The following is a 24,923-nucleotide window of genomic DNA, read 5'->3' on the forward strand; positions in this document are numbered from 1 at the left end:
AGAGCCAAGTAGAGGGGCAGAATCGCCTCCTCCTACCTGCTGGTCACACCTCTTTTGGTGCAGCCCAGGACACGGTTGTCTCTCTGGGCTGTGCGTGCACACTGCTGGCTCATGTTGAGCTTCTCGTTCACCGACATCCCCAAGTTCTTCTCCTCAGGGCTGCTCTCAATCCATTCTGTGCCCACCCTGTAGTCGTGCTTGGGATCACGCCGACCCATGTGCAGGACCTTGCACTCGGCCTTGTTGAACTTCATGCGGTTTGCACAGGCCCACCTCTCCAGCCTGTCAAGGTCCCTCTGGATGGCATCCCTTCCCTCCAGCGTGTCGACCACACCACACAGCTTGGTGTCATTGGCAAACTTGCTGAAGATGCAAACCCTTTGGCAGCAGACTGCAGGTCACAGTTTGCTTTCACTTGGAGGGATGTCCCGGGGGTGGAAACACACCCCCATGGACTGATCCAGACTGCACTGGAAGAAGGTGAAGCTCCAGAACACCTGCAATACATTGATGATGTCATTGTATGGGGCAACACAGCAGAAGTTTTTGAGAAAGAAAATAATCCAAATCCTTCTGAAAGCCAGTTTTGTCATAAAGATCTTTGGGGGGGGGGGGAGGGGGGAAGCTGTCTCAGTCAAAGTAAATTCCTTTTGGAAAAAAAACCCAAACTGTATCAGTCAAAATCTTGAGGGGATGAGAACAGAATAAAAGAGATGAGGGAGGCAGAGGAAGACATTTGAAAGGAAGAAGAGTATAGTCCAGACTAAGCACAGACACACAGAAAGATGTTGCTGGGGAACAAAAGTGGAGAGACATTTAAACAGAGGCAATAGAATAAGAGTCAACGAAGAGCCTTGTTCCTCTCCACTTGAAATCAATGAAACACTGTAGTAACCTTAACTCTGTGCCTTCAAATATTTTAAAATCTGAAGGAAAATGTGAGAAACAAAAGCAGTCACACATCTGCTTCTGCTCAGCAGGACAAGGATTTCCTTTGTTTCAGCAAGAGCAGGTAAGGAACACGTAAATGAGAAGTTTTTTTCCCTCTGTAGGTTACAAGTCTCGTGAAAAGGGTTCTTTGTTATTCTTCAAGTTTTCCTAAAAGCTGTTTTTGTTTAATACAAGAAATATCCCTGTTCTGAAATGAGAATATGTGACTGCTATTGGAGTAAGAAAGGCTTAAAATTACTTTCCATGTAAGTTAAAAAACTATTTTTGTCAAACAATTACTGATTTAAAAACAAAAAAATCCCCACAAATTTGACACCTACAAAGTAAGATCACCTTGGAATGCTATTTAGCACATCATGGAAACGTTCTGTCTTAACAATGAAGATTGTGTCACACCTAGTGTGCCGCCTGCGACTTCCTGGAATTGCGATGGTTTCGCTGAGCCATTACTGGGCATCACTAGCTCCTGACGACCTACAAACAAAATGGGATGAATCCAGGTGCAGATTGCCTGCTCTTGCTTCCCAGCCCCCCTCCCTGAATTTTAGGCACTGATGAACGTGAGTACTCTTTCATCATCTCCTCGCCCAACCGTGATGTCACTGTGTTAGGACGTACCTGAGAAGTCATGTGGAAAACAAAAAGCTCTCCGTCCTAGTAAAGGAGAGCTTGTGCTTCATAGGAACAAGATAAATAAGGTAGTTCTGCAAAAGGGAGCCCTGGCTCATGACTGGAAATGTCCCTTTCTGACAACAAATACTGTTTCAGCAAGGGCTCAGTCCAAACGCTGACTCTGCTCAGTCAAGCCGTCCTGTACTGTGTAACTGAGGCTCTTGCATGGTTTGAATTTTACACAGCTGCCCGAAGTCAAGATCTGGTTCCTTGTATAACCTGTGGAAGATGTTTTGCACAAGATGTTCTGGTAAAACAAAACTTTTTTTTTTTTTTTTTTTTTAATGGGAATATCAATGTGTTTAGCTGAAAGGGGTGGTGAGCACTGGGGAAGGAGGAGGTGGCTGCTAGTAGAGAAATGAGTTGAACATATGTTTAAAAGACCAAATGAACTAATAACTGCTTTCATTAGTGAACTTTATTAAAGAATTAATGAATGTGCACAGAAATAATTGTGACTTAATCTGCAATCTTGCACTATCTTAATTTACCTGCTTGTCCAACAGCAGATGTTTACTATATATTATGTTTAAAATGATGTATTATCTCTTGGTGAGACATAAATCACTGACCTGAAGCTTCCTTTGTGTTCCAGGTTTCTAGGCAGAAATTGTTATTTCAGGCTTCCTGGGAAAAATAGACTAATAAACCATCTGATAAGTAGTTCCTTTGACAGCATAATGCGGGCACCAGGCTCTGTTCCAAAGCCTGCTGAAGTGAATGAAAAGATTCCCCCTGACCTCCCTGATCCCCAGATTACAAACTAAATGGGTGGCTGCACAGTTTGCCTGACACAGCCCAACTGTGGGGGGGTTCCTGCAAGGGGAGGGGGGGGGCTCTGCACACACCCGTCCCCTCCTCAGTTTGCATTGCTGATCCTGTGGCTCTGTGGTAGATCAGATCAACCCTGCGACAGAACTGAAAACTGATTTTGAAAAAAAAAAAAAAAAATCTATATAGACAAGAAAAATACACTGGAAGCTGAGTAACTGTGAGCACTGAGATGAAGACGGCACTACCCTGTGTTAGTAGTTCCACATTTGTTAGATCAGATACATGAAGAACATGACGGTTTAATCTAGGAAAGTTGTTTGAAAAGACAATTATCTATGTTTCGGGGGAGGCGGGAAGTTTCTTGTATCTCATGCTAGTCATAGTGACAAGTCCTGTAACACCTGTCCATTCCCCGATGAAGCAGGACTGGTGTGCTCCTCGGTGAGCAAGACACAGGTATCTGCTGCCCTCTTGGTCCTGCAGAGGAATCCTCCTCTGAAGTTTGCTGTCAAAAATGTCTAGAAACAGAAGATAAGGACCCGAAGCACATGAGTAGAAAGGTTCAAAGGGAAACAAGAATTTTGAAATGTGTGTTTTAGCAGAAGGAGGTGCTTTTTGGCCCAGCTGAGCTGTAACCAAAATGCCGTGCTCAGGCGGCTGCTTAACTCCTATGGGAAGAGAGCGGACGGCATAGAGAAATTAATGAGAAGATCAAGAAGAATAACTGAGAACTGGAAAGGGGAACTAAGCAAAGGAAGATAGGAATGGGGTCTTTAGTTTACCAGCCACAGATGGGCTCAAATAGGTGTGAGCCACAGCACAAGAGAGAGGATGTAGTTTGGTCCTCACTTTCACAGTGTTCTCACAAAGGGGATTGCCCATCCTGTTGCAGAAGAGTGAGGTTGATGCTAACATCTGTGACACTTCTGAACCTTGAAACCTCCTATGTTGTGAGGCATGGCTCTTCCACAAATCCGGCACTGGATATCTACCTAGGTACAACTTCCCTGTGCTTTCAGCTGCAAGGCGTTATCCCCAGCTTTCCTTCGGAGCTGCCAGGTTATGTGTGCCGGTAGCAGCTGCTCCCTCTCATCCTGGGGCTGCCGCTGTTCCGGCCGTGCTGACGGGATGGGCAGTGCTGCTGTTTGTCAGGGGAGCCCCCAGCCCGGAATACTTACCTAAACTCAAAGAACTAATAATGTAAATATCAGCCCCTTTAATAGGATCAGCCTGTCCTCCCTCTTAACCAAGAGAGACAGAAAACCAAGTGTGTGTGTGGGGAGTCCAACGGGACCGTGCCTGTTCATCGACCCAGTCTGTTCTTCTCTGCAAGTCATTATTCGTGCTGGCCTCCAGCGTGTCCCTGAGCAGAACAAACTGGAAATGGCTTCTGTTTCTTATTTGTGTCAAACTGCAGCTGTACTTGGACAGCTTTTTAAGGTTTTGCTGAACTCCTTCAGGAGTTAAACCGAACCCAAAATAAATACTGCTTCAGCTCCCTGTTCCTGAATAGAAGTAATTTTAAAGCCTGAGTAAGGAAGCATCATTAACAAAGCGTGACTTCAACCCACAAATGACTGGTTTTCTTCGCATCCCAGCTGAGACATGATCCAATATGCAAGAAAGTCTTCAACAAGAAGCGCAAGCCCTTCAACTCTTTGAAACAGAGACTGCAGGGAACAGAAATCACCACTGTGAAGAAGCAGCCCCCACAAAAGGTATAGTTAAAATTGAAGTGTGTGTGTTATCTCCATATGAATTCTTTCATTCAGTAACGCTATTGTTTCCTCCGGGGACAAAGCCTGGATGCTGTGGATGAGTCTCACATATGTGCTTGACTCACTGCCAAATTCTTTCCTCCCCTTCCCTGTGCCGCTAGTGTTTGTGAACATTTCTCCGCTCAGAAGCCAAACCAGTAGGTGTCGTGACTACTCTGGGCACAGAAGTGTCTCTGCTCTTCTAGGAAATGTTTATGTATTTTAAAGACTATGTGAGTCTCTGGCAGCTTCCTCGTCCCTTAAATCTGAAAGAGAGCAAAGGTGGTTGGTGCATGAATAACCCAGGTTGAATCTGAGAGCTGTCAGTAGCCCCAAATCTTCCACGGATGAACCTACAGAGATTTCACTGCTATTCAACTCAAGGGTTTAAAAATGTATTTAAATTGAACTTATTAAGACAGCTGGAGGGGAAGAGGCTTAAGCTCTTACTGGAACAAGGGTTTTATCAAACATTGTTGGGGAGGAGGGGAATACATACAGACATGCATGCATACAATTTTACCCAGAGATGCTAAATCACTACTGATTTGGTATCCATGCAGGCTGCTGTTGTAAAATGTCCTTTAAAATCAGTTGTGGAAAGAAACAGAAGTGCATGAAGGTTTAAAGCAAGAAAGGTTTAAAGCACTCTGGCAAGTGGAGGAAAAGGGAAGGCGTTCGTCATAGTACCGTTTCTATTCCCTCTTAAGCACTCTTTGGTCTGCCACAACCAGGGTGTTTTGTTGGAGGGCATTGTTCTTTATTCATCTCCTGGTGCTGTCAATAGATGACAAAGGACTAAATCAGCTTTCCTATGCCTTTCAAAAAAAGCAAATTTCTTTTGCTCGTAATGTTTTTCCTTTCCCTAGGAAAGGAAGAACCCTCACTCTAAGATTTTTCTCTGTCCCTTGCAAGGGATACAGTTTGTGTCTTCTTTTATTTCCATTACAGACTCAGCCAGGGAAGAAATCTAACTGGAGGCAGTACCATGAGGATTTTATTAATACTATTAAATCAGCAAAGCAGTTCACAAAAGCTCTGAAGGAAGGCCAACCTCTTCCGCCTCCTCCCCCGCCAAGCATCAATCCAGGTTTGTGGTCTACTTTATCTTATTACTGATCTTGTACTGATCTTTGATAAAGCACTGAACTCTTATTAGCCACAGATGGGCTTCAGTTTTACACCCCCCGGCACAACACAACATGAACTTTAATTCCCTCCGTACTCTCTAGTTTTCAGCTGTATTTCTTGGCTTAAATTGAGTAGGAGTGCAATGTAGAGGTGGTGGGGCGGAAGAGAAAACTAAAACTGTACCTTTTAAGTTTAAAGGCAGCAAGTTTGGGGTCTGATATTAAACAGCACTTTGGGAGGAGAGTTAGGGTGCCTGTGTTCTAGCACAGGCTGTACCACAGCGTAACACAGGGTGAAATACTTCCCCTCACCAAACAACTGTAGTGCACATAGGCTTCCCCACTCCCATCTGCCCCCTTCTCCCGTGTAGTTAGGGGAAGTCGGTCAGAAAATGATGGGTCTGGTTTACTGCTAGTACCAGGTGTGGTCTCTGCACAGAGCTCGCTGTGTTAGAAGTTACAGATCCAAAAAGATGCACATACAGCCAGTATTTCTTATGGTATGTGATTTATGAAATGTGGGAGCAATCTTGGAAAGGGTCTCAGTGGAGTCCTGCCTGCGTTAGGAAGGCGGAGGGAGGGAGGGAGGGAGTAAGGGGGAAGGGGGGGGGGGCTCTCTGGGCTCACTTCCAGAGCAGGAATTGTGACAGATAGGAAAAACAGCTGCCGTGATTCCAGCCATTCTCCTCTTCTAGATGACAGCAATGCAGTATAAGCAGCAGGACGCATCTTCCTTCCTTGATTGGGGTCAAGCTCCTCTCTGAATTTCCACTGCTGAATTCTTTAATGACTCTGTTATTTCTTGTCTGACTCTACCAACTCTAAGAGCAGACCCCTCCCTTTCCTTCTCCCTCTTGGAGGAAACCAAGTTGTGCAAGAACAGCGCTAGTTGTGGAGAAAGGAACTGGAGAACTGCTTTTTAGGAAAGACATTGCTGAGGGGCCTAGTGAGGATGTATATCCTGTACTACAGGACTGTATATCCTACACTATAGGACTGTATATCCTATACCACAGGACTGGAGAGAAAGCACATGGATTGTGAGGAGGTGTGAGAGATACTCCCCTTCCCTCTCTTCCTTCTCCAAATAGAGCCCAAAGCTCCCCGTTCTCCCCTGAAGTGCCAGGTCCCCCTGCCACCCCCCCAAAAGCCAGGGATCTGCCCAGTCTTGTCCTCCCCTCTTGTCTTCAGAACCATTTTGCCCATGCTGCTGGTCTGGGGCTGGCTTTTGGTGGCTGCTTGGGCCGCCTTTTCTGGGTTGTTACTGGGAGAAATGATTTGTAAAGATGCTATATCTGTAATATTAGGACAAGGACACTTGGGCTGCTTTTGTAAAAGGCACAGGGCGGGGAGGAAGGGTCTGAGGACAGCAAGGGCAGTGAGAGGGCTGAATGTGACTGCACTGACCCCGAACACCAGCCATTCATTGAAAACATGTAGGACTGTACCAGTGACAAAGGTAGCTGAACAGCTTTTAGCAGAATCAGGACTGTAACACTGTCAAAAACAACTTTAGGAAGCACTGCTGCATGTTCTTCACCATGCTGCTTCACACCCAGAAACCCGGCTCTGGGATGTGCCTCAGCTGGAGGGGCACAGCTGCTTAAGCAGTGTTTTGTCAATGTCTAAAGGAAATGGATTTTGTGAAAACAGCTAACAATCTTAATGACCAATCTTCAAAAGTAGCCTTAAAATCATTGGTTTAGACTACTTGAGGAATTTCTAATATAACTTTTTCCGCAGATATGTTAATTGTGAGGTTGGGGGTAGGAATGGGACAAAGATAAAACAATCTGCTTTTATTAATCCCCAGGGATTTATTTCTGAAAGCAATTACTGTTTGCTGTGTTAATACCATAAGCATATGTTTTGGGATCTCAAGTGCTTTTCTAGAGGAGGGCTTTGTAGTTCCCCTGAGTTTGTACTTTGGGAGCTGATGGGAACTCACCATGGTCACCTGCTGATGGAGCCAGGTTTTGAATTGCATCTTGAGTGCTCCAGTAAAGCAGGGCGATTCTTCTCTTGTGGTGTGTAAACTCTGACACAAGTTGTTCCTTTCTTATTTTCAGACTATATTCAGTGTCCACACTGCTCAAGAAGATTCAATGAGGCTGCAGCACAGAGGCACATAAAGTTTTGCGAAGAACAAGCTGCCTGCCGTGCCTTTGCTGCAAAGACCACCAGACACACTTTGGTAAGCTAACGCAGTCGCACTTGTCTTACCCTGGAGGCAGATTTGCCAAACTAGTTTATGGTGAGTAAAGACCTATATCAATATAAAACTTAAGATTCCAGGGAAGTTGGTAGACTCTTCAGACAAGACACTTGCCGAATATCAGCTAAGAGTTCCCTGAAACCGGAGCCCTTTGTCTGACATAAAAAGAGACAAAATGCGATAGTACAAAAAAGTTGGACAACAATTTCTTCAGGCTCTTCTGCAGCTGGATTCCAGGGTAACAGCTGTTGGGAAGCAGCAACTTGGCAGCTTTTGCAAGACATAAAGCGCTTCCCGTTCATTAGGGCTCCCTGCTGTTGGCAGGTTTGCTGTTCCCTGCAAATATATAGCTGATTTACCCCCTGGTCCCTAGACACAAGAAAAAAGGGCTAAGTCCCTCTGGGGAGTTGGAAAAGTGGAGCTAATTGGTAGTGTCTTGAAGTGAGTTCCTATTGTAGAAAAAAAAAAAAAAAAGTAAACCGTTCGTTTAGGAGAGTAGTGATTTTTTAAATTTTTTTTTTAAGATACTTGAAAATCTTTTACCTATTTTGGGCAGGAAAAATGGCTTCCAAATGGGGGTGCACCCCAAGGGGTGCACCTTTTTTCTGTTGCTTCTCATTGCTTCAACAATGATTTGGAGAGTTGTCACCAGGCTCCGTAAGCTCCTTGCTGGAGTTGAGTGTGTGTTGTGCACCTTCATTTACTAGGGCAAGCAACCAGTGACTCAGAGAAAACCCCCAACCTTAACAACTGCTGTGTTACCCCTTCAGAAGAGAGAACAAGAAGGTGCCAATACAGACGAACTTAGGCCAGGTATGGAGTTCATTTAGCCATGTTTGATTTTTTTTTTTTTTTCTTTTTGCAAGTCCAGGCCTTGACATGAAATCCTACACTCATTTCCATACAACACTTGTTAGAAATGAGAAGGGTCAGAAATTTCAAAGTGGATGTTGCTGATATTGGATGGCTTTCCAAGTCGTTATCCTGATCCATTGTGCTGAGTGTATTCACAGAGATTTTTTATGTGGGTTCTCAAGAGGGGCTTCTCAGCTTTTTCAGTTAGAGGTCCTGAAAAGAAGTGTCTATATAGACCTAAAATAGGCAGTCTGGCTGTGAGGTTCCTTCTGTTCCATAAAGGACTCCATAACCTTTAATCTTCGATGTTAAGATTTATTCCATCTTCTTTATCTTTTCTTAAGCTCATTTAGATGAAGCATCAAGCTTTGTATCTTGTTTGACTTTCTCCCTGTTGATTCAGCCTTAAAATTAACACGACCACATCCCTAAAACAGTTCCCTCCAAGCAGGATTCCATATAATATGTTTGCTAGCACCCATTGCTACTGGTAATCATGAGCCATACTCAGTCTGTGTTTAGAAGCTGTTTTATAGAGTTATTTTAATGGTTATTTGTAGTACAGCCTGTGAATGATAATACTTGCTGCTCTTTGTATCAATGTCTTCGATCTCTACATTTCTGGGGTTTATGTTGAATCTATGTAGGTTATGATTTTTTATGGCAAATAATTTTTTTAAATAATGATCTGCAGAGACCTCTCCAGGAATACTGCAGAAAACCAGAAAATCTTTGGGTGTATCTACTGGAAAAAAATCTTCAGGAAAATTTGGGTAAGAAATACATTTTGATTTCAACATTATAACATAAAAGGATCTCATATGTTTTTGTTATATACAATATCCTGTTGCAGTGTTTGCAGTGTGAACTTCTTCATATTAATTAAAGCAATCAATTGCCCTGAAAAAATTTGCAGAGCCCAGTCCCAGTATAGGCTGCTGAGAGGAGTCATTTCAGTGTTAAATGTTCTCTGGTTTGGAGCGACTCCATCTCAGATAGGCAGTGACTGTGTTCTGCCATTAAAGCCATCTTGAGATTTGCTTCTTGGTAGTGCAAACCTCGCTAGCAGGTCTTGTGCTCTCACGATGTTGTCTGAGGAAGATGGCAGCAACTGTTTCAATAATCACGATGTCAGGATGACAATGTGGAGGTTCTTCCTTCTCCTCAATGCTTACTTTCCCAGACCAGGATATTTGGTGCTTCTGCTCTTCAGACCACGTAACTGGAGTTGTTCCCACCTCGGGCCATGCAGAGCGATGTCAGAGCATCAACAAGGCCTTCCAGCCCCTGCGTAAGGTGGTTGTGGTGCTGTTGTACAAGGGCATGGCTCAGATGATCAGCTCCTTGTACCCTTGTGAGATGCATACCACTGCAGAAAATGAGATCCTGGCAGGAAATGCGGCCAAGACGGATTCCCTGTAGCTGGCAAGATATTTTTAGCCTGGGAGATGAGCTTGTAAGAGTGCTTGGAGTCTGGGATGGCTGGTAATGTGCCAAAAACAGTCTGTGGCAGAGACTCACATTCAAAGTCTTTACAGGGTCCTTGTATGTGGAATTTTGCTGTCCTTGACTGCTGCTGGTCAGTGGCCAAGTACCTTTAACTGTGGGGAAGTCTGCAGTGGGCACAGGAATGTTCAGTCCACAGTGCCGTCAACAACTCTACCTGCCTCCTTGATTTTGCCAGCTACAGGAAAAACCGTTGACAGTACCAAGTGGTCTCATCTGGTGTTCTCCACTCCCCAGATTACCTGCGACTGTTGACAGTGTAATAACGCTTATGGTTATCACGCAGGCTCTTGCAGACCACCAACACGGATTTATTGATACCATCATCATTCTCCAGGTTTAGACACTGAACTCTGAACCTCGGGGCTTGACAGGCTTGGGGAGGAGACTCCTCTTTCCCCAGGGTCACCGGCGAGCCCAGGTACTGCGGACGATGCTGCCTGTCCTGGGCCGCCCGGACAGAAAAGGGTTTGGGTGGTTCAATCAGCAACGCAGAGGTTAAAAAGTGCCTCTGGCCACCTTGCTGACAGGTAGCAGATCCTGAACAACAGGCTAGATGCTAGTGTGCCCAACTCCATCAAGATTCCTGGGGTAAGATGCACAACCATCAAGAGAAGAGTGGGGGAAACTTCTATCCCAGGGGGGCCCCAGGGAGAATGAAAGCTGTAGTGGCTTCATGCCCAGCCCCCTCGCCACCTTTTTCCAGTGACCACAGTGCGTACATGCACTACAACCCCAAACATAGGGTTGCAACCAGTTTACAGAAGCTTGGGACAGCCTGTGCCTCCAGCAGGTCCCCAAGACAGACATTCACGCTAGCATCCAAAATATAGGAAAGTGTCCTGTATGTCCCTGGGAACAGCAGAAGCGACTGGCTTGGGTGAGCTTGAAGGTGCTGGGCTGTTGGCTGCTTCATTTTCTGTAAAACTTGGGCATCGCCAGGTGCTTTACAGAGCACTTTGGGTTGGTGAGAGATCAATCTCAGTGTGACCCAAGAGTGCTTTTTAGCTGAGACAGCAGATATGAGAAACTGGCTTTGAGTGGTGCAAATAAATGTTCTCATCCTTAAAGTGCCTGGAAATGGTTTCCAGGATGAGCTGCTCCATCATCTCTCCAGGGATGGAGGTTTAATCTTAGGTAAAATGGAGTAAAATATAAAAGCCGTTTCTATACAAATAACGAGTGTATGGCTTGTTGCTGCTTTCAGACCACAAACGAGCACCAGAAGATAGAGTGGCTGGTCGGCAAGGCTGTGTTAAGATTTTCTTCTGATGCATTATGGAAGACCTTAAGCAACACAATATTCCAGCACCTCTTCCACCTAACGTGCTACAGCTACCACATTCAATAAAATAAGCAAACTGAAGTTGTTTTTTTTTTCTCTTCAAGGCTACGAAGCTGATTATGTTGTCCTTTTTAAAGTTGTGAGATTATTTGTATCAGCTGTCAAAATTTAATTAAGTGATTGCCTGTGAGGGATGGGTGTTGCCTGTGGTTCATTCAATGGTTTTAACAAAATGTAGGAAGATCCAGTATCATGATTTTTTTCCCTAGTGCTTTACATATTTTTTTTTTCGAACAAGTTAAAGGAACATTTTTGGAATTTTGTGTATAAATTTAATAGAATCTCCCAGTAAACAGTAAATGATAAATGGTAGTGATTGATAAGCTACAAATGGCCATGTGTGCTGCACATCAGCTTCAAAGCACTTGAAGTTCAGACTAAATAAAACCAAATCTCATTCTTCCATTAAAAACTTCAATTGCTTTTAGAAATTTATTGACAAGACAGAAATGTCATGGAGGCATATCCCTTTCTTAATTTTTTGCCACCTGATTTATTACCAGCCTTGGATCACCTTGCATAAACTTTCAATGTTGCAATGTGTTGGATTGTTGGCTATTTTTAGCCCAACAGTTCCCAATAAGTCTTTCAATTAAAATTGATAAGGAATGTTCTTCCCTATTAAATGTTTATAGAGTAAATGAAGATGAAAAGTAGTTGGACACAGCAATATTAAATACTGGAATTTACAGTTTAATTAAACTCTACTTACGCTTTAGCTAACCAGACTATCTTGTGCAATGTTATCACACTTGTATCCTTTTATACCCAAGTAAATGAACCCTCAAAAGTTAAAGCAAGTTTTACCGTGTTTGGAGTCCCTCGCCCCCATTATTTCTGTCTTGTATAGAGCTGTTTGGTATTGATTCCGCAGATCATTTTCCAGTGTCTTACAGAAAATGTAATTATAGGGACTGGAATGGTGTATTGAAGAGGAGTACTTTAAAATTCTGCTAGCAGAAAAATGAATCAACCATTATATACGGAACGTACCATCCTATTTCAGACTGGCTGGGAAAAACTCTTGGAAATTAACAGCAACTCATTGCTTAAGGAAATGGAGAGTCCCAACAGGAGCAGCTGGTAAATAAAACTGAACGAAAAAGAAATGAACGTGGTTTCTGATAGGGAATGGGAAATGAGCACTAGAAGTAGTTGTGTTTACACAGAGGATACAGTGTCTTTTGTTCCATGTAGTATAATTTTAGCTCCTCAACATTTTTATCTCTACTATGATATGAAGTAAAATATCCTAAGATCTCCCAGAGCGCCAGTGCTAGAAGTCGGTCAGGTCTTTTTCCCCCCCCCCTCGTTTCTTAGCTGCTACGCCACAGCCCATCCCACTTTCCCCAGGCCACCCCTCTGCCCTTGCACCCTCCTCTCCCATTTGGAGGAGGACCGGGCTGTTCCCGAGAGGAGGGAGCGCTGGCGGCTGGTTGGGCTGCTGCCGTCCTCCACCGTACCCTCGGCATGTGCGGGGCCACCTCTCCCCACACCGGTGCTGTCACAGCTCTGCGTGAGTGAAAGGCTGTGCCACCAGAGATGTCCTGCTGCTTAATTCAAGGATGAGTATTTCAGTAATTAGTTACACCTCTTACAGAAGCACAAGCCAAAAGGACAAAATGTCTATTAACATTATACGATCAGGCAATGCTACAGAATTTGTGGGGTTTTTACAAGTATAAAAGCTTGGATGAAGCGAAGTGAATACAGTTTGCATGAACAAGGAAAATAATGCAGTAAGTGAATATACACACACACTTAGTGCAGTTAAGTGAATATACACACATTGTAGAATGTGCATGTGACATTGCAACCTTCTCCCTATTCTGGAACTCGTAATTTAAATAACTGGTAACTAGGCACGGCTGCGCAGCACCTGCTCTTCCCACTGCTGTTGTCATTACAAGAATTACCTTAAAATTCCTTCTGGTTTGCCTTATGCCAAAATTATTCGTAACTAAAAATACCCCTCAACCAGTGTATCTGAAGAACATATTCTCGAATGAACTGCAATACAACCCTTCTTTCATCCAAGTACTTACAAATTTGTAAGAATATTTGGATCATTGTAGCTGTACAATGTCATTGTAGTTCATTAAGAGCAAAACAGCAATCATTTAAAAAATATATTTTATTTGAAGCTGTCTGGAAATATTCCTGTGATTAACGGGGAAGAAGAGAAGATGCTAGCTTCATGCTATATCTGTAATGATCCTTAGGTACTATTAACTCTCTTTGGATTTAATGGAAGAGTAGCTCTCAGGGTTTGAGAATTTACTCAGATTCAAAAATTCTGTGTCTGTTTTAGCTGCAACAGAATCCAGTAGTAACTGCATCCATTAAAACCGGGATTTTTTATTTTTTTTTTTTTAACTGTAGGTTAGGCAAGAAAGTAAATTGTGAAAAGTCTGGGGTGGATTTTTAATAATGTCATCTCTTGGGAGATGTGGTTTTTGCAATTTCTGCTAGTTCATGCATCAGGTGATAGAACCGTCACATTAACGCACCATCAACTGGAAACATACATGGGCAATTTATCCCAGGACACAAACAAAAGTCCCCACGGTTCTGGTTGAGAAGAAACAAAGGCTGGAAATCCAACTGCAGCTGTCCCAACGCTACTGAGCAAAACCCGGTGATTAAAATGGCCTCAACCATTATCACACCCACTAATTTCAGGCAACACTTGTGTTGAACAGGCAACCTGTTCATAACCGGGTTTTGAACAGGGCCCAGTGCCAGCTCACCACCACAACCCTACGATGAGCGGAACCGCCGCTGGCCCCACAGAGGTCCTGCTGGGTCACAGGCTCCCCTAGGCCAGGGCTGGCTTTCCGTGAAGGAATCCACATTTCAGATGGCTACGATTCGTAATCATTTCCCAGACTAAACAAAGGCCATTTTTATCAACAAAAGGTGAATAAAGGCCCCTTAGGTAGGAAGCATTATATTTTATTGAGTATTAAATCAAGTTGTTGACTCAATGGGATAACATGCTTAAATTTAAGCAAAAGCTTAAGTGCTTTACTAAAGAGAGACCAGTGTCTGATACTTTGCCAGATCCAGCTCTAAGTGAAAATTAATGTTTTGCTTTAACCTTTGAGACAATTCACTTCCCATCCTGAAAGCCGCACATATACAAGACATTGGTTCTTACACAGTCATGCAAAGTGGTAGTTATTTCCAGCCCTAGGAAAAAATAAAGGAGATGCACCCAGCTGAAGTGCGCTTCAAAAAAACAAAATCTAGTTAAACGTAATTGCAATAGTGATCTTCTTCATTTAAAAAAAGTGAAACAAGGAGATAAGATTTACTCTTGGAATGATTCTGATTTAAATTAAAGATTCATAAAGTTCAGTAATTAAGTGCTTACAGAAATCTATGATATTGATAAATCGTTTGTTACATTTGCCATGTGTATAAATTTGCTGTGATTTATGGCTCATTAAAATTATTTTTCTGTGATTTCCCCCTTCTTCCCATTCACCCTAACCCTATTTCTCCTACCACAGCAGCCATAGTTTTATTGTGCCTGTTATGACGCTTTGCTATCATTGAAGATATTTATTCAGTTGTTTGCGTGAAAGGTAAGAAACAGAAATATAGAGGGTGTTGAGGGAAATATGTTAGTTCTACTATTGTCATATGCTAAAAAACTAATAGTAGTATGAAAAATAGAGCTTCTTGTTTATTCACATCCTGAATTTAACTACCATGTTCATAACGTGCTTTGAAGACATTTGGGGCATTTTTTACTTCAAAACAAAACCAAACCAAAAAACACCCCATCCTAACAGATTTAAGTAAAAGCACAGTCTTAAAAAAAGAAGGAAAAAAACCCAAACTACGGTGATAATTATTTGAAGGCATGGTGAAAATGAGGCAATGTTACAGAATTTGTAGTGGATGGAAAGGAGCGAGGAAGATGATGCAGCTGGTTTATGGCCATCCCACCAGTTGCTAGCTGAAGACCTTGCTGTTGGCCGAGGCCATTCAGCCTGTGTGATGGTTCCTCTGGACCAAATGCCATTGTGATGTCCCCAGTAGTGTTCTGGTTGTCACCTGGTGGGAGCTGCCAGAAACTCATCACATGAGTGAGATCCATGAAAGGCAGGCTCGTAGTTTCAGCTGCTGCCTCTGTCTCCTTGTGCACTGGGTACTTGTTAGTATCCCCTACAGGCCCTGAGGAAGCTTCTTCCAGACTGATTTTGTGGAGAGATTGAGGTTCTGGTAATGGCAGGTCCTCCAGAAGATGCACATTGTAACCTTTAACATCCACTTTTATCGGTATATTCTTGAGGGATCCTGCTGCAAATGAGGTAGAACTAAGGTCGTATTTATTAGGCTGATGAAGGTTCAGGTTGGCAGGAACGGCTGTTGAGCATGGTGTGGGATGGACAGCTGGAAGGCTGTCTGCACAGCCCATCCTTTGCAAATGAGGAGAAGGTTCAAGAGGAAGAGCAGTTTGTAAGCTTGGCTGCGAATGAAGATGTGAACAGTTGTATTCCTCTGATTCCGAACTATTCAAAATCCCATTCTGCACAGAGACCCGTTCAGGAAAAGGGGACAGTGTGCTGGCATCTTCCTTCAGTCTGAATGGAAAAAGCTGGTCAAGGAGACCCACTGAGTCACCATTCTGCAACCTGCTCTTCAGCAGTTCTTGTGGATGAGTCTTCCTAGTATGGCGAGTCAAGTGGTCCTTCCGCCCAAACCTCTGGGCACAAAACTGGCATAGAAAGTCTTTGCAGCCGGTGTGAACTACCATGTGACGCCGCACATCTTTACGGGTATAGAAGTGACGCTCACAGTGGTCACACTTATGTTTCTTTTCCTTGGTATTGCCAGTTGGTTTCCCTGCATGGCTTTTGAGGTGTTCCAACAAAACTTCAGTGCCACCAAATTCCTGGGCACATACCCTACAGGTAAGGTCCCCACTGGTGGCTGCATGAAGAGCCAAGTGTCTCTTATAGCCTAGCTTGGTGTTGTACTTCTTGCCACATTCTTCACACTTGAAGGCCATCTTGTTAGGGTCATGAGTCTGAAGATGATTCTTTAGATGGTCTTTCCTGTGAAAGGTCTTTTCACAGTAGCCACACTGGTGAGATTTCTGTGGAGAATGAGTGGCTGAGTGCCTAAGATTAAGAAAAAAAAAGAAAAAAATTATTTGCATTTACATTCACTCTAGTATACAGTGCAGCTTCAAGACTTAAAAACACTGGCATTCTTGAAGGAAGGCATTTTCACAAGTTCTCAGAATATTAGTAAAAGCCTAACTTTTTGGGTGGGAAGGCATTAATCATAAAGCATAGAGTTTAAAATCACTCAACATAATCTTTTTGAGTAGCCACCGCAATTGAGGGACATTACTTTTCTCCAATTCTACCAAAACATAAATAATAAAACCTGGAACTTGGGGATTAACTGTCAGTAGGACACCCCAAAGGAAAAAGATGTCCTCGTTTTTTTCCCCACACACCCACCAGAAAAGGAGTGCCTTCAGAGCTGTACCTGAGCAGTTTATATTTGGAAATGAAGGCTTTTGTGCATCCGTGCTGTGAACACTTGTAGGGGCGCTCCCCTTTGTGTGCGTAAGTGTGGACTGTGAGCTTGTCAATGGAATCAAATATCTTCCCACAGAGTCGGCAAGGGTAACTGTCTGGCTGCTTCACTTCTCTTCCCTTCAACAGTGAAGACCGGCCATTTCTCCATTTAGGTATAAACCTCACAAGAGCATCACAAGTGCTTCCTGAGCTGCCACAGCTCAGCTTTGCAGCAGAGGAGCAGGAAATGGTCCCATAGCACTGAGCAATGCTTTTGCCTAATGCCGCTCCTCTCAGTTTCCCTTTGAGTTTGCTTTTTGCTTTTACGGGTCCCAATTTATTCGGTGATCTGAACCTGGTGGCAAGGACTCGGTCTTTATGGATGCACTGGTGAGATTCCAGCAGAGCAAAAGTTGCAAAAGTACTTCTACAGCTGGAGCATATCCAAGGGTCTACGGGCTCTTTCTGCAATGAGAACAGAAACAGGTCTTTCTTATTAGTCGTTCTAAGGAAAGGTCGTATTCTTCCCATTGACCCTACATCTTTTCCTGGGCTTTCCCAAGACCTGTTGTTGTCCTCAGCGAGGACGATATACTACCGCATAGCTGTTCAGCTAGAAATGAATTCTCTCTAGGATTCTACAAACTGGAAAGAAAAAAAAAAAAGGTGGCTCAATACCAATTTCCATGTTTTTGTTTATCATTTACTGCAACAGTCCTAAGTCCTTCACCTTTGTTTATCTGTTTGTACTGAATTTCAGTTTCTAAGTTTGTTCCTTTATGGAATTACTTATAAAAGCAGTTGCAAATAGTGCTTTATCTATAGACTGACATAATTTATCTCTTACTGCAACTGTAAAAAAATCCCAAAGCTGGGAAGTGTCTAATTGGGTGGGCTCCTGCACACAAATGTATTTTAGCCATACAGGATTTCCCTATGTTTTGGGCTGACTCCATGCTTTACCAGATGGCAATGGTCAATGTCTCCAGGAGAGAGTTCCTTCACTTAGCTTGACATTTGCCATTAGACTTTCTTAAACTCGGTAAGAAACACCTCAGTTTGGGGGATGTCAATCCTATCCTGGCTTAAAGGCATTAATACAGTTTTTCAGCAAGCAATGCATTATTTGGAATTATTATTTCTGTGGAACTAAGGGCTCTACTGGATTCATTTGAATTCAATTTAAATATTGACATTTTAAAAATTCCAATGAAAAACAATTACAAAAAACCACCCGTCACTGACGGAATGTACTTCCAGTTAATACATGATGATGTACTTCCTTAGCTGTCTCTACATTTTACTTCAGCTTCCCATAAACTGTTCTTTCCTTCCCTTGCTCTTGGGCTAGCTTGCTCTGAAGAACATAGTGAGGCCACGTCCACTCAGTCTTTATGTGCAGATGGAGCCCATGCCTGGTGCTGTGGCCCTCCCACTCCTTCTTTCTGGGTATACTCTGAGACCCTCCTATGCAAAAGCAGCAACAGGGTTACATCCCTCCCTGGAGCACCTCTGAATTCCTGGTTCTATCATATTCCCTGTTTAACATTCCCTTCTAGCTTGGCTATCAATCTTCACAGTCATGTTTTCAACTCTTACGAACCTTTCCTATCAGTTTAAGGATTTGTACTATCGTACAGAGGGGAAGGTACTGGGATTAGGAGAGAAGGGTTATTGCATAGGAAAGACTGAAATAATCAGTGCATTATCTGACCAACCGGTCAGAGCATAACAAGGGGGAATTGGTGAGAGAAGTCTGAGGCTGGGCAGCTTGGTTATCTACAAATTCATGCCAATCTTAACTCCTTCCAACACAACCCACTGGTGCCACTTCTGGCCATATCTAATGGCTCCATTGGATTACCAACACAGGAGAGGAAGAGCAACCTTTCTCTGAGTAGCTTTTTGGTTAAAATTGCTCTTTGCTTTGTGTTAGCCAGCTACACTATGGTCTACTCTAGCATTACCTGAGTTACATAAACGGAGAAAGCATGTAAATTGTAATTTACTATGTTTGGTGATGGCTTGAATGCAGATTAGAGGTACTTACTGCTACTGGAGGCAAAGGACAGACATCAGATTCTTCTTTAATGAAGACTGCAGAAGCTTCCATAAATTTGGCATAATCGGCAGCATACCATACTTTCAATTCCGTGTGGGGTTCAATTGGCTGTGAATGGAAGAAAACAGTGCATGTTTACTTGTGCCAATTTTCCAGTACCAAATAATACTGAAGACTGGAGGGGTGTGTGTGCACAATTTGTGTCCTTACACAAGCTGCATTCTTTGAATCTATATAAATTATCGGTAACTTAGTTTCACAATTCAAGCACTTTTTGAGCATTACTATCCACCAGGGTTTGACACTTTCACAATTTCTAAAAGCAGAAATACATATTAAGTACAGAGATTTTTGGGGGACAGTAGCAGGAGGGGTGCCTCAGCCCTCATGAACTTTGCTCAGTGAGATGTATTTGTCTGTGATGTCCAGGCACCCTGCAGTCCTTCCAAGCAATATCCCATGCCCATTCCTTGATGCTTCAAAGCCCACTAGACACGACACTTAACTACACGGTACAGAAAAGAAAAAATGCATCGTGAACGTGCAACAGCTTGGGTGCCTCCTGGACGTATTGCATTTACAGCGCAGAGTTATCACTATGTGGACTACAAGTCAAATTTGCATGTTCCCACGTGCTGGCTCATATGTGTCAGGCTCACCGGGCATGTGCTTTATTGCACCTCTGCCCTCCTTTCGCTGAAGCCTTCCCACACAGGACTCAGGGAGCCCATAATCTGCAGTCTCCCATCCAGTCGTGCCTGCACAAATCTTTCCTTGGACTGGACTATGACCTCCTCTGACAAATATTTTCAGTCAATAATACAGCAAATAGAAAAAGAGAGGTGTGATTACACTCACTGGCTAAAGATCCATTAGTTATTTAAAAGCAAAGGAGAAAACTAACTTGGGGTCATGATTTATATGACTCCCTGGCCCTGTACACAATTTTCTTCATCTGTAATAAAAAACAACATTGTTGCAACAGGGGTAGAGCCAATGTGCACTGTACTTGTAGTTTTATTTAAACTAAACCAAATTTGCACCACTAAGAAGAACAAACTAGCCTGGAAGAGGAGCAGTTGAGTCTTATTCCACAAAATGCGACATCTTAAAATGCATTTATTTTATAAAATTGTTGTTGGATAAGCACGGTAGGTGAAAGATAACAGGTAATTGTGTGTATAATGTCGAAAATTGAACTTTTGAACTCCCAAGCACAAGCCTGCTTGCTAACTACAACCAGTATGGGTTGGTTGTATGTTTTGATAACACCTGGCCTAAACAGGAATGGTGTGTGCTGAATTCTCCACTTAATGACAGACATGAGGCAGAGCCAGCAACTAGGAGGCCGACTGTGCACCGTGCTCCTGCAGGTAGGCTATTCAGATGGAGAAAACCAAGCCTGAAGGAGCTCCACAGAGACAAATGCCTGGGGATGCCCCAAGCCCTTGGCCAGTGACACCTGAGGCTGGGACGCACAAAGAGCTGCACAGCATGATGCCATCGTGACTTTCCGCCTGACATTCCTGGATCAGCGGCAGTCTCCTCAGTGGGAAGCTGAGACCTAGCCAATGTGACTTTGGAGGGAGAACAAGTGCATCAGTGTGTGAAATAGTCAAGTAAGGTAAAAGCCCTGATCTCAGTAAAACTGAGATTAAACACCAGTATCCAAATTCACTACAGGTTGTCATTTACTCGGTCTCACCTGTGACAATAAGAGAAAGCTATGGCAGCACCCATGTGAAACTCTCCTGTGATCACAGACAGCAACCGTGGATGATTTTTACTTCCTCATAATTCTACAGTTTTTTAAAGCACTTACTTCTAGGGACTGCAGTCAAGGTACGCTGTAACGGTGCTGTTAGTATGCCACTTACATGTATGCTTTTGTAGCTGCAGCTTCATGTCACCAAAATCCCATCTCTCTGTAAAAACAGTGGGGAGAGGAGCCAATCCCTCTACTCCCAACTTAACAGACTTTATTCAAAACATCTTGAGAAAATATCTTCATAACCAGCCCTAAGGCAGCCTCACGCTGTGACCAGCAGGGTGTGCCTAAGCGTAGCAAAAGGCTATCACTTTCCCTGACCAGGACAAAATCTGGAGGATGCCACAGTACCCTGAATAACACTGGGATTCCAGGAGAAATAAAACCAAAGTAATTCCCTATGATACACAGCACAGTAAAGTTTTGAAGACACATTCCTCATCCTAAGATACTCTTCATGTCAGTATATAGGATGCAACTCTCCATTAATACCAATGAGCAGAGTTCTGCTGAAGTCAGCAAAGAGCTCGTTCAATACTTTTTAAATTATACTGGAAATTGTAAGTTACCAGTTCATAACTACAACTTCTTAGAAAAGCATTTGTTCATGCTTCCCAAATATAGTATTATTAATCCTGTCACTTCTACAAGTACAGCGTGCATTTAAAATCAAATTGAAATCTCAAATGGTATGGACTGCATCAGAATCTCAAACACAGTCTAAACAAGATCTCAGATTAGCATATACTGTTTTACATTTATTTTCTTTTTTTTTTTAATAATTATTTTAATATTAATCCAAATTACCTTATTCTCACATCATCACTGTGTGGTAAATATTTTTCTCATCGTGCAGGTGGAGAAATAAAAATGGAAGAACAGAAGTAAACACTACTATCCCACAGAAATGTGTGCCAACTTGGAAATGAAATTGAAATGCTGGATTTTAATCCCACAGTAACTTCTTCTGACTAATATTCTCTCTTTTTTTTATTTTTAATGTTGCTCACAATGACAGACAAGCATTAACTTAAGAATAAAAAAGGAGAAAATGAACGTTCAACATACAGACTTTAGTTTCCTAAGTGTACAAAAGAGTAAGTTCTGATTAAAACAAACTTTGCCTGAGAAAGCAGCCAAAACAACAAAAACCAAGACTATATGTTCCAGTGTCATTTGTAAATACCGAGTATTTTGTTCTCTCTCCTCAGACAAAGACACAGTCCAGAATCTCTTAACATAAACTGATCATTTCATGGCAACATTGCAGTATTGTAAGTTCTGCAGTTAAGTCTTCAGATTTAATGAGACTAGAAAATAGTACATAAAGATTCTACTTAGCACCCTGCTCTTGAGCACCTGGTAATTGTGCTCAGAATACAATGTGCGTCCAAAAATGTAACAGAGGAAAGGTATATGTTTGGTCTTTAAACACCACCATCATGAATGATATTTCTGTTTCCCTCTGCTCAGTTTCCTCACTACCCACAACAGCAAGTACACACCGTCTTTTACTGCAAAAGGCCATACGCTGCTTGCTTAACTACAGATTGATATAAAAGGTGGTATGTAATAAAGATCCAGTTGGCAGAATATAACCAATCTTTCATCTGTAAAAGGGTTAGCCTTTCAGAACCTTTGCCTATAGATTTCCATTTGGATGACGGGTGAAGCAATGTGGGTTTAACTACCTTAACAGTTGTGAAGTAGACTTCTCCACAGTGCTGATAAGCCACAAGGGTCTGTTCTTCTTGGTTCCGGGCTAGCCGGACAAACATCATCCAGTTTCCACAGTCTTCATTGGGAGTGTCCAGAAAGTACTTCCCTCCATCTTTCAATACCTGAAACAAAGGGGGAGGACAGGAGAAACAACATGATAAAACCAAGTCCTGTACAGAGGCACATTAGTTTTCTTTAACTTGGAATCATGGCTATCAGTTATTTACTCTGTCTTGGTCATATGTCCTTTGAAATCATGGTTGTTTTGAAATAGATCACTCTGAAAGAATACTGAGTGCAAAAGAAAGCGAAGAACGAATATCTGCCGAGCACCCAGCTACTAAAATAACTGTAGACCTTTGTATGTATTTCCAGTTTATATTTCATCATTTTTATGTTATATAAAGATAATATTATAAGAACTAAGTGCAGGCAGGTAGAAAGATAAGCTTTATGCCTTAATGTACTTCCTGAGTACTTGATAATCGCAAACTTCAGTGCTGCATTAACGCTACATTTTACATGGAACAATTGTATAACTTGTGTAATAAGTCCAGAGAGGTAACATACAATATAATGGCATTTTAACAGTCTTCTCTTTTTCCCCTTAACAATGCAAAAGTAAATATGAATGAACAGTTGTGCCAGAAAGATCTATTTATTTTTGCTTTACTTCATTCTTCCTAGATTCCTTTCCAAGAGAATGCCTCCACATGGCAAATGCTCCCGACCTCATACAAGACAGTGCTTTTCTGCAATATAGTCTTGAGCACAGACAGCTGAATCTGCACAACAGATGTCAGCACAGCATGTATCTGTTCTACTAACCACATAACCGATCAATTAATTGCAAAAAAAGTTGCATTTCCATTGCTTCTGGGAACTATCTTATCTAACTTTGTCACGTTTCCGATGAAAACACCTGCCTGTTGGACAAGTTTGGTCAAACACTCAGAATGCTGCTAGGGAGAAGTCAAGGCAGCTACTGCTGTCATGTAGGAAACCTGGGACTCTGGTCTCTTCTTCTGAAGAAACAGTCCATTCATCAGCCAGAGCTGCGCTTATCACTGTATACTTTTAAGCAAACGGGCCTGACTGATAGAGGATAGGGTGTGGTTTACAATGACTTGGTGAAGAGGAAGGAACTGGGTGCTTAGCTCATCCGTGCTCACAAGCTTGTTAGAGGACTGTGTTTTCTGCATTTGTAAGAATTAAAGTGTCTCATAAAAAGATGGAAGAAATTTAGTTATGGAGAACAACAAATCCTCTCTGGTGTCAACATGCCATGAAAATCCCACAGAAGGACGGCGTTACTTTCCTGGAAGACCATTCACATGACTTCCATGAGCAAATGAAGTTTACAGCAACTACTGAAGCTATTACTTTTGCTCTCAAACAAAACTACAGGAGTATCTTTATCTATGCCTTCCCCCACAACACACAGTGTTTTCCAGTCCCAAACTTCTGGAGAAAGCAAGACATAAAGCCTGTCACAGGACCGCTGTTGCAGGGTCCCTCTCTCCTGGAGCGTGAGAGGGCCTGAAACGAAATACGGGCTCTGGAAGAACCATGACCTGTTGGCAAGTCCTGGCAGAGGCTGTGGCTTGACCACAGACTCACTGTATGACAGAGAGGTGTGCTCAGGTGTGACCCCATGCAGCAAAATGCAAAGACTGGGGGCGCAGAGGATTATAATCAACTATCACTCCCAAGGAATTCCTGTGGGAAAGGATGTGCATGTAGAGATGTCTAAGCTAGGCCAGCCCTGAGACGCCACTATTTGTGCTGGATAAAGTACAAACAATAGCGCCACGGTCCAGAGGAGATGATCAGTATCTGCACACGCAGCAAGGGATGGTACCAACCCTAAACAACAATCTGACTAAATAAACTGAGTTACTGTGTGTCAAAGTTTATATATAATCTCATCATTAAGAAGTGTTTCCCCATCCCTGCACTGTTCCTCCCTACTAAGCAGGTGCTTAGTAGGTGCCACTGCTATTTCTGCCACTATTGCTAACTCAGTGCACAAACTTAACCCTCCCATGGTGTTAAGCATGGTGTTAAGCACAAATCCTTTTGTTTTATCTGGGAAGACAGTACTATAGTTTCAGTAGCCGTGTCCTGTGAAAAGTTTGTCAAGAGCTGTTAGATTGATGGGTAAATCACCCCAGAAGTGGCAAAACGAGAAAGCAGGACAAAGAACTTCTAGAAAACACAATATACTGGAACATCATGGTACTTCAGGTTATGCTGTGCTGTCCAGTAATGTGATTTACATTCCTACCTACAGATCAGAAGTACAATTCATTAACTAGATCAGACGGCAAATTGACTGGTTAAAATACATAAATACATGAGCTGTTAAAGATACATATGCACTTCATAGTAAGTCACTGGGTTTTTACCTGCAGGACGAGCCTGCTCTCATCATAGCGGGTCAGTTTTGTAGACAGTTGACCAACATAAGGACCAAACTGTGTTCTCTTCTGTATTACTTTCTTTGCAAATACTCCAAGGACTGTGAATAAAAGAAGACCAGTCTAAAATTAATACAGACATCACAAACTATATCTTGTATATTTACAGTTGAGAAATAGAGATAAACACAATAGTGCAGAACATA

At 42.7% G+C, this 24,923-nt stretch overlaps 2 protein-coding genes across 7 annotated transcripts in view; one reads left to right on the forward strand and one right to left on the reverse strand.

Moving 5' to 3' along the window:
• The first annotated feature begins 1,428 nt into the window (after positions 1–1,428).
• ZC2HC1B (zinc finger C2HC-type containing 1B) lies at positions 1,429–12,162 on the forward strand. Its single transcript, XM_075748298.1, has 7 exons — positions 1,429–1,873; positions 3,996–4,115; positions 5,106–5,244; positions 7,354–7,478; positions 8,207–8,312; positions 9,049–9,127; positions 12,102–12,162. Exons 1-7 carry the CDS (start codon positions 1,688–1,690, stop codon positions 12,160–12,162), a joined length of 816 nt encoding a protein of 271 aa, XP_075604413.1. The 5' UTR covers positions 1,429–1,687.
• The window catches only part of PLAGL1 (PLAG1 like zinc finger 1), a 50,665-nt gene continuing 37,205 nt past the window's right edge, over positions 11,464–24,923 (reverse strand). For 2 of the 6 annotated variants that reach the window (XM_075748292.1, XM_075748294.1), the window contains 5 exons: positions 24,706–24,818; positions 22,270–22,419; positions 18,799–18,918; positions 16,717–17,213; positions 13,322–16,340 (listed from right to left, as the gene is read on the reverse strand). In XM_075748292.1, coding sequence (XP_075604407.1) covers positions 15,065–16,340; positions 16,717–17,213; positions 18,799–18,918; positions 22,270–22,419; positions 24,706–24,818 — 2,156 coding nt within the window. In that variant the 3' untranslated portion in view covers positions 13,322–15,064. Of the gene's footprint in view, positions 16,341–16,716; positions 17,214–18,798; positions 18,919–22,269; positions 22,420–24,705; positions 24,819–24,923 lie in introns of all 6 variants that reach the window. The other 4 variants (XM_075748291.1, XM_075748293.1, XM_075748297.1 and 1 more) reach the window with 4 other exon arrangements.

This window comes from Balearica regulorum, chromosome 3, assembly GCF_011004875.1.
Source record: "Balearica regulorum gibbericeps isolate bBalReg1 chromosome 3, bBalReg1.pri, whole genome shotgun sequence".
Lineage (NCBI taxonomy): Eukaryota > Metazoa > Chordata > Aves > Gruiformes > Gruidae > Balearica > Balearica regulorum.

What these genes read in the sequence shown, in the direction of transcription:
- ZC2HC1B (XM_075748298.1), top strand. Translation starts at nt 1,688, where the DNA reads ATGTCCCTTTCTGACAACAAATACTGTTTCAGCAAGGGCTCAGTCCAA. An exon ending in AGACCACCAGACACACTTTG is followed by an intron (nt 7,479 to 8,206) that starts GTAAGCTAACGC and finishes TTCATTTACTAG; the next exon opens with GGCAAGCAACCAGTGACTCA. An exon ending in AAATCTTCAGGAAAATTTGG is followed by an intron (nt 9,128 to 12,101) that starts GTAAGAAATACA and finishes AGTGTCTTACAG; the next exon opens with AAAATGTAATTATAGGGACT.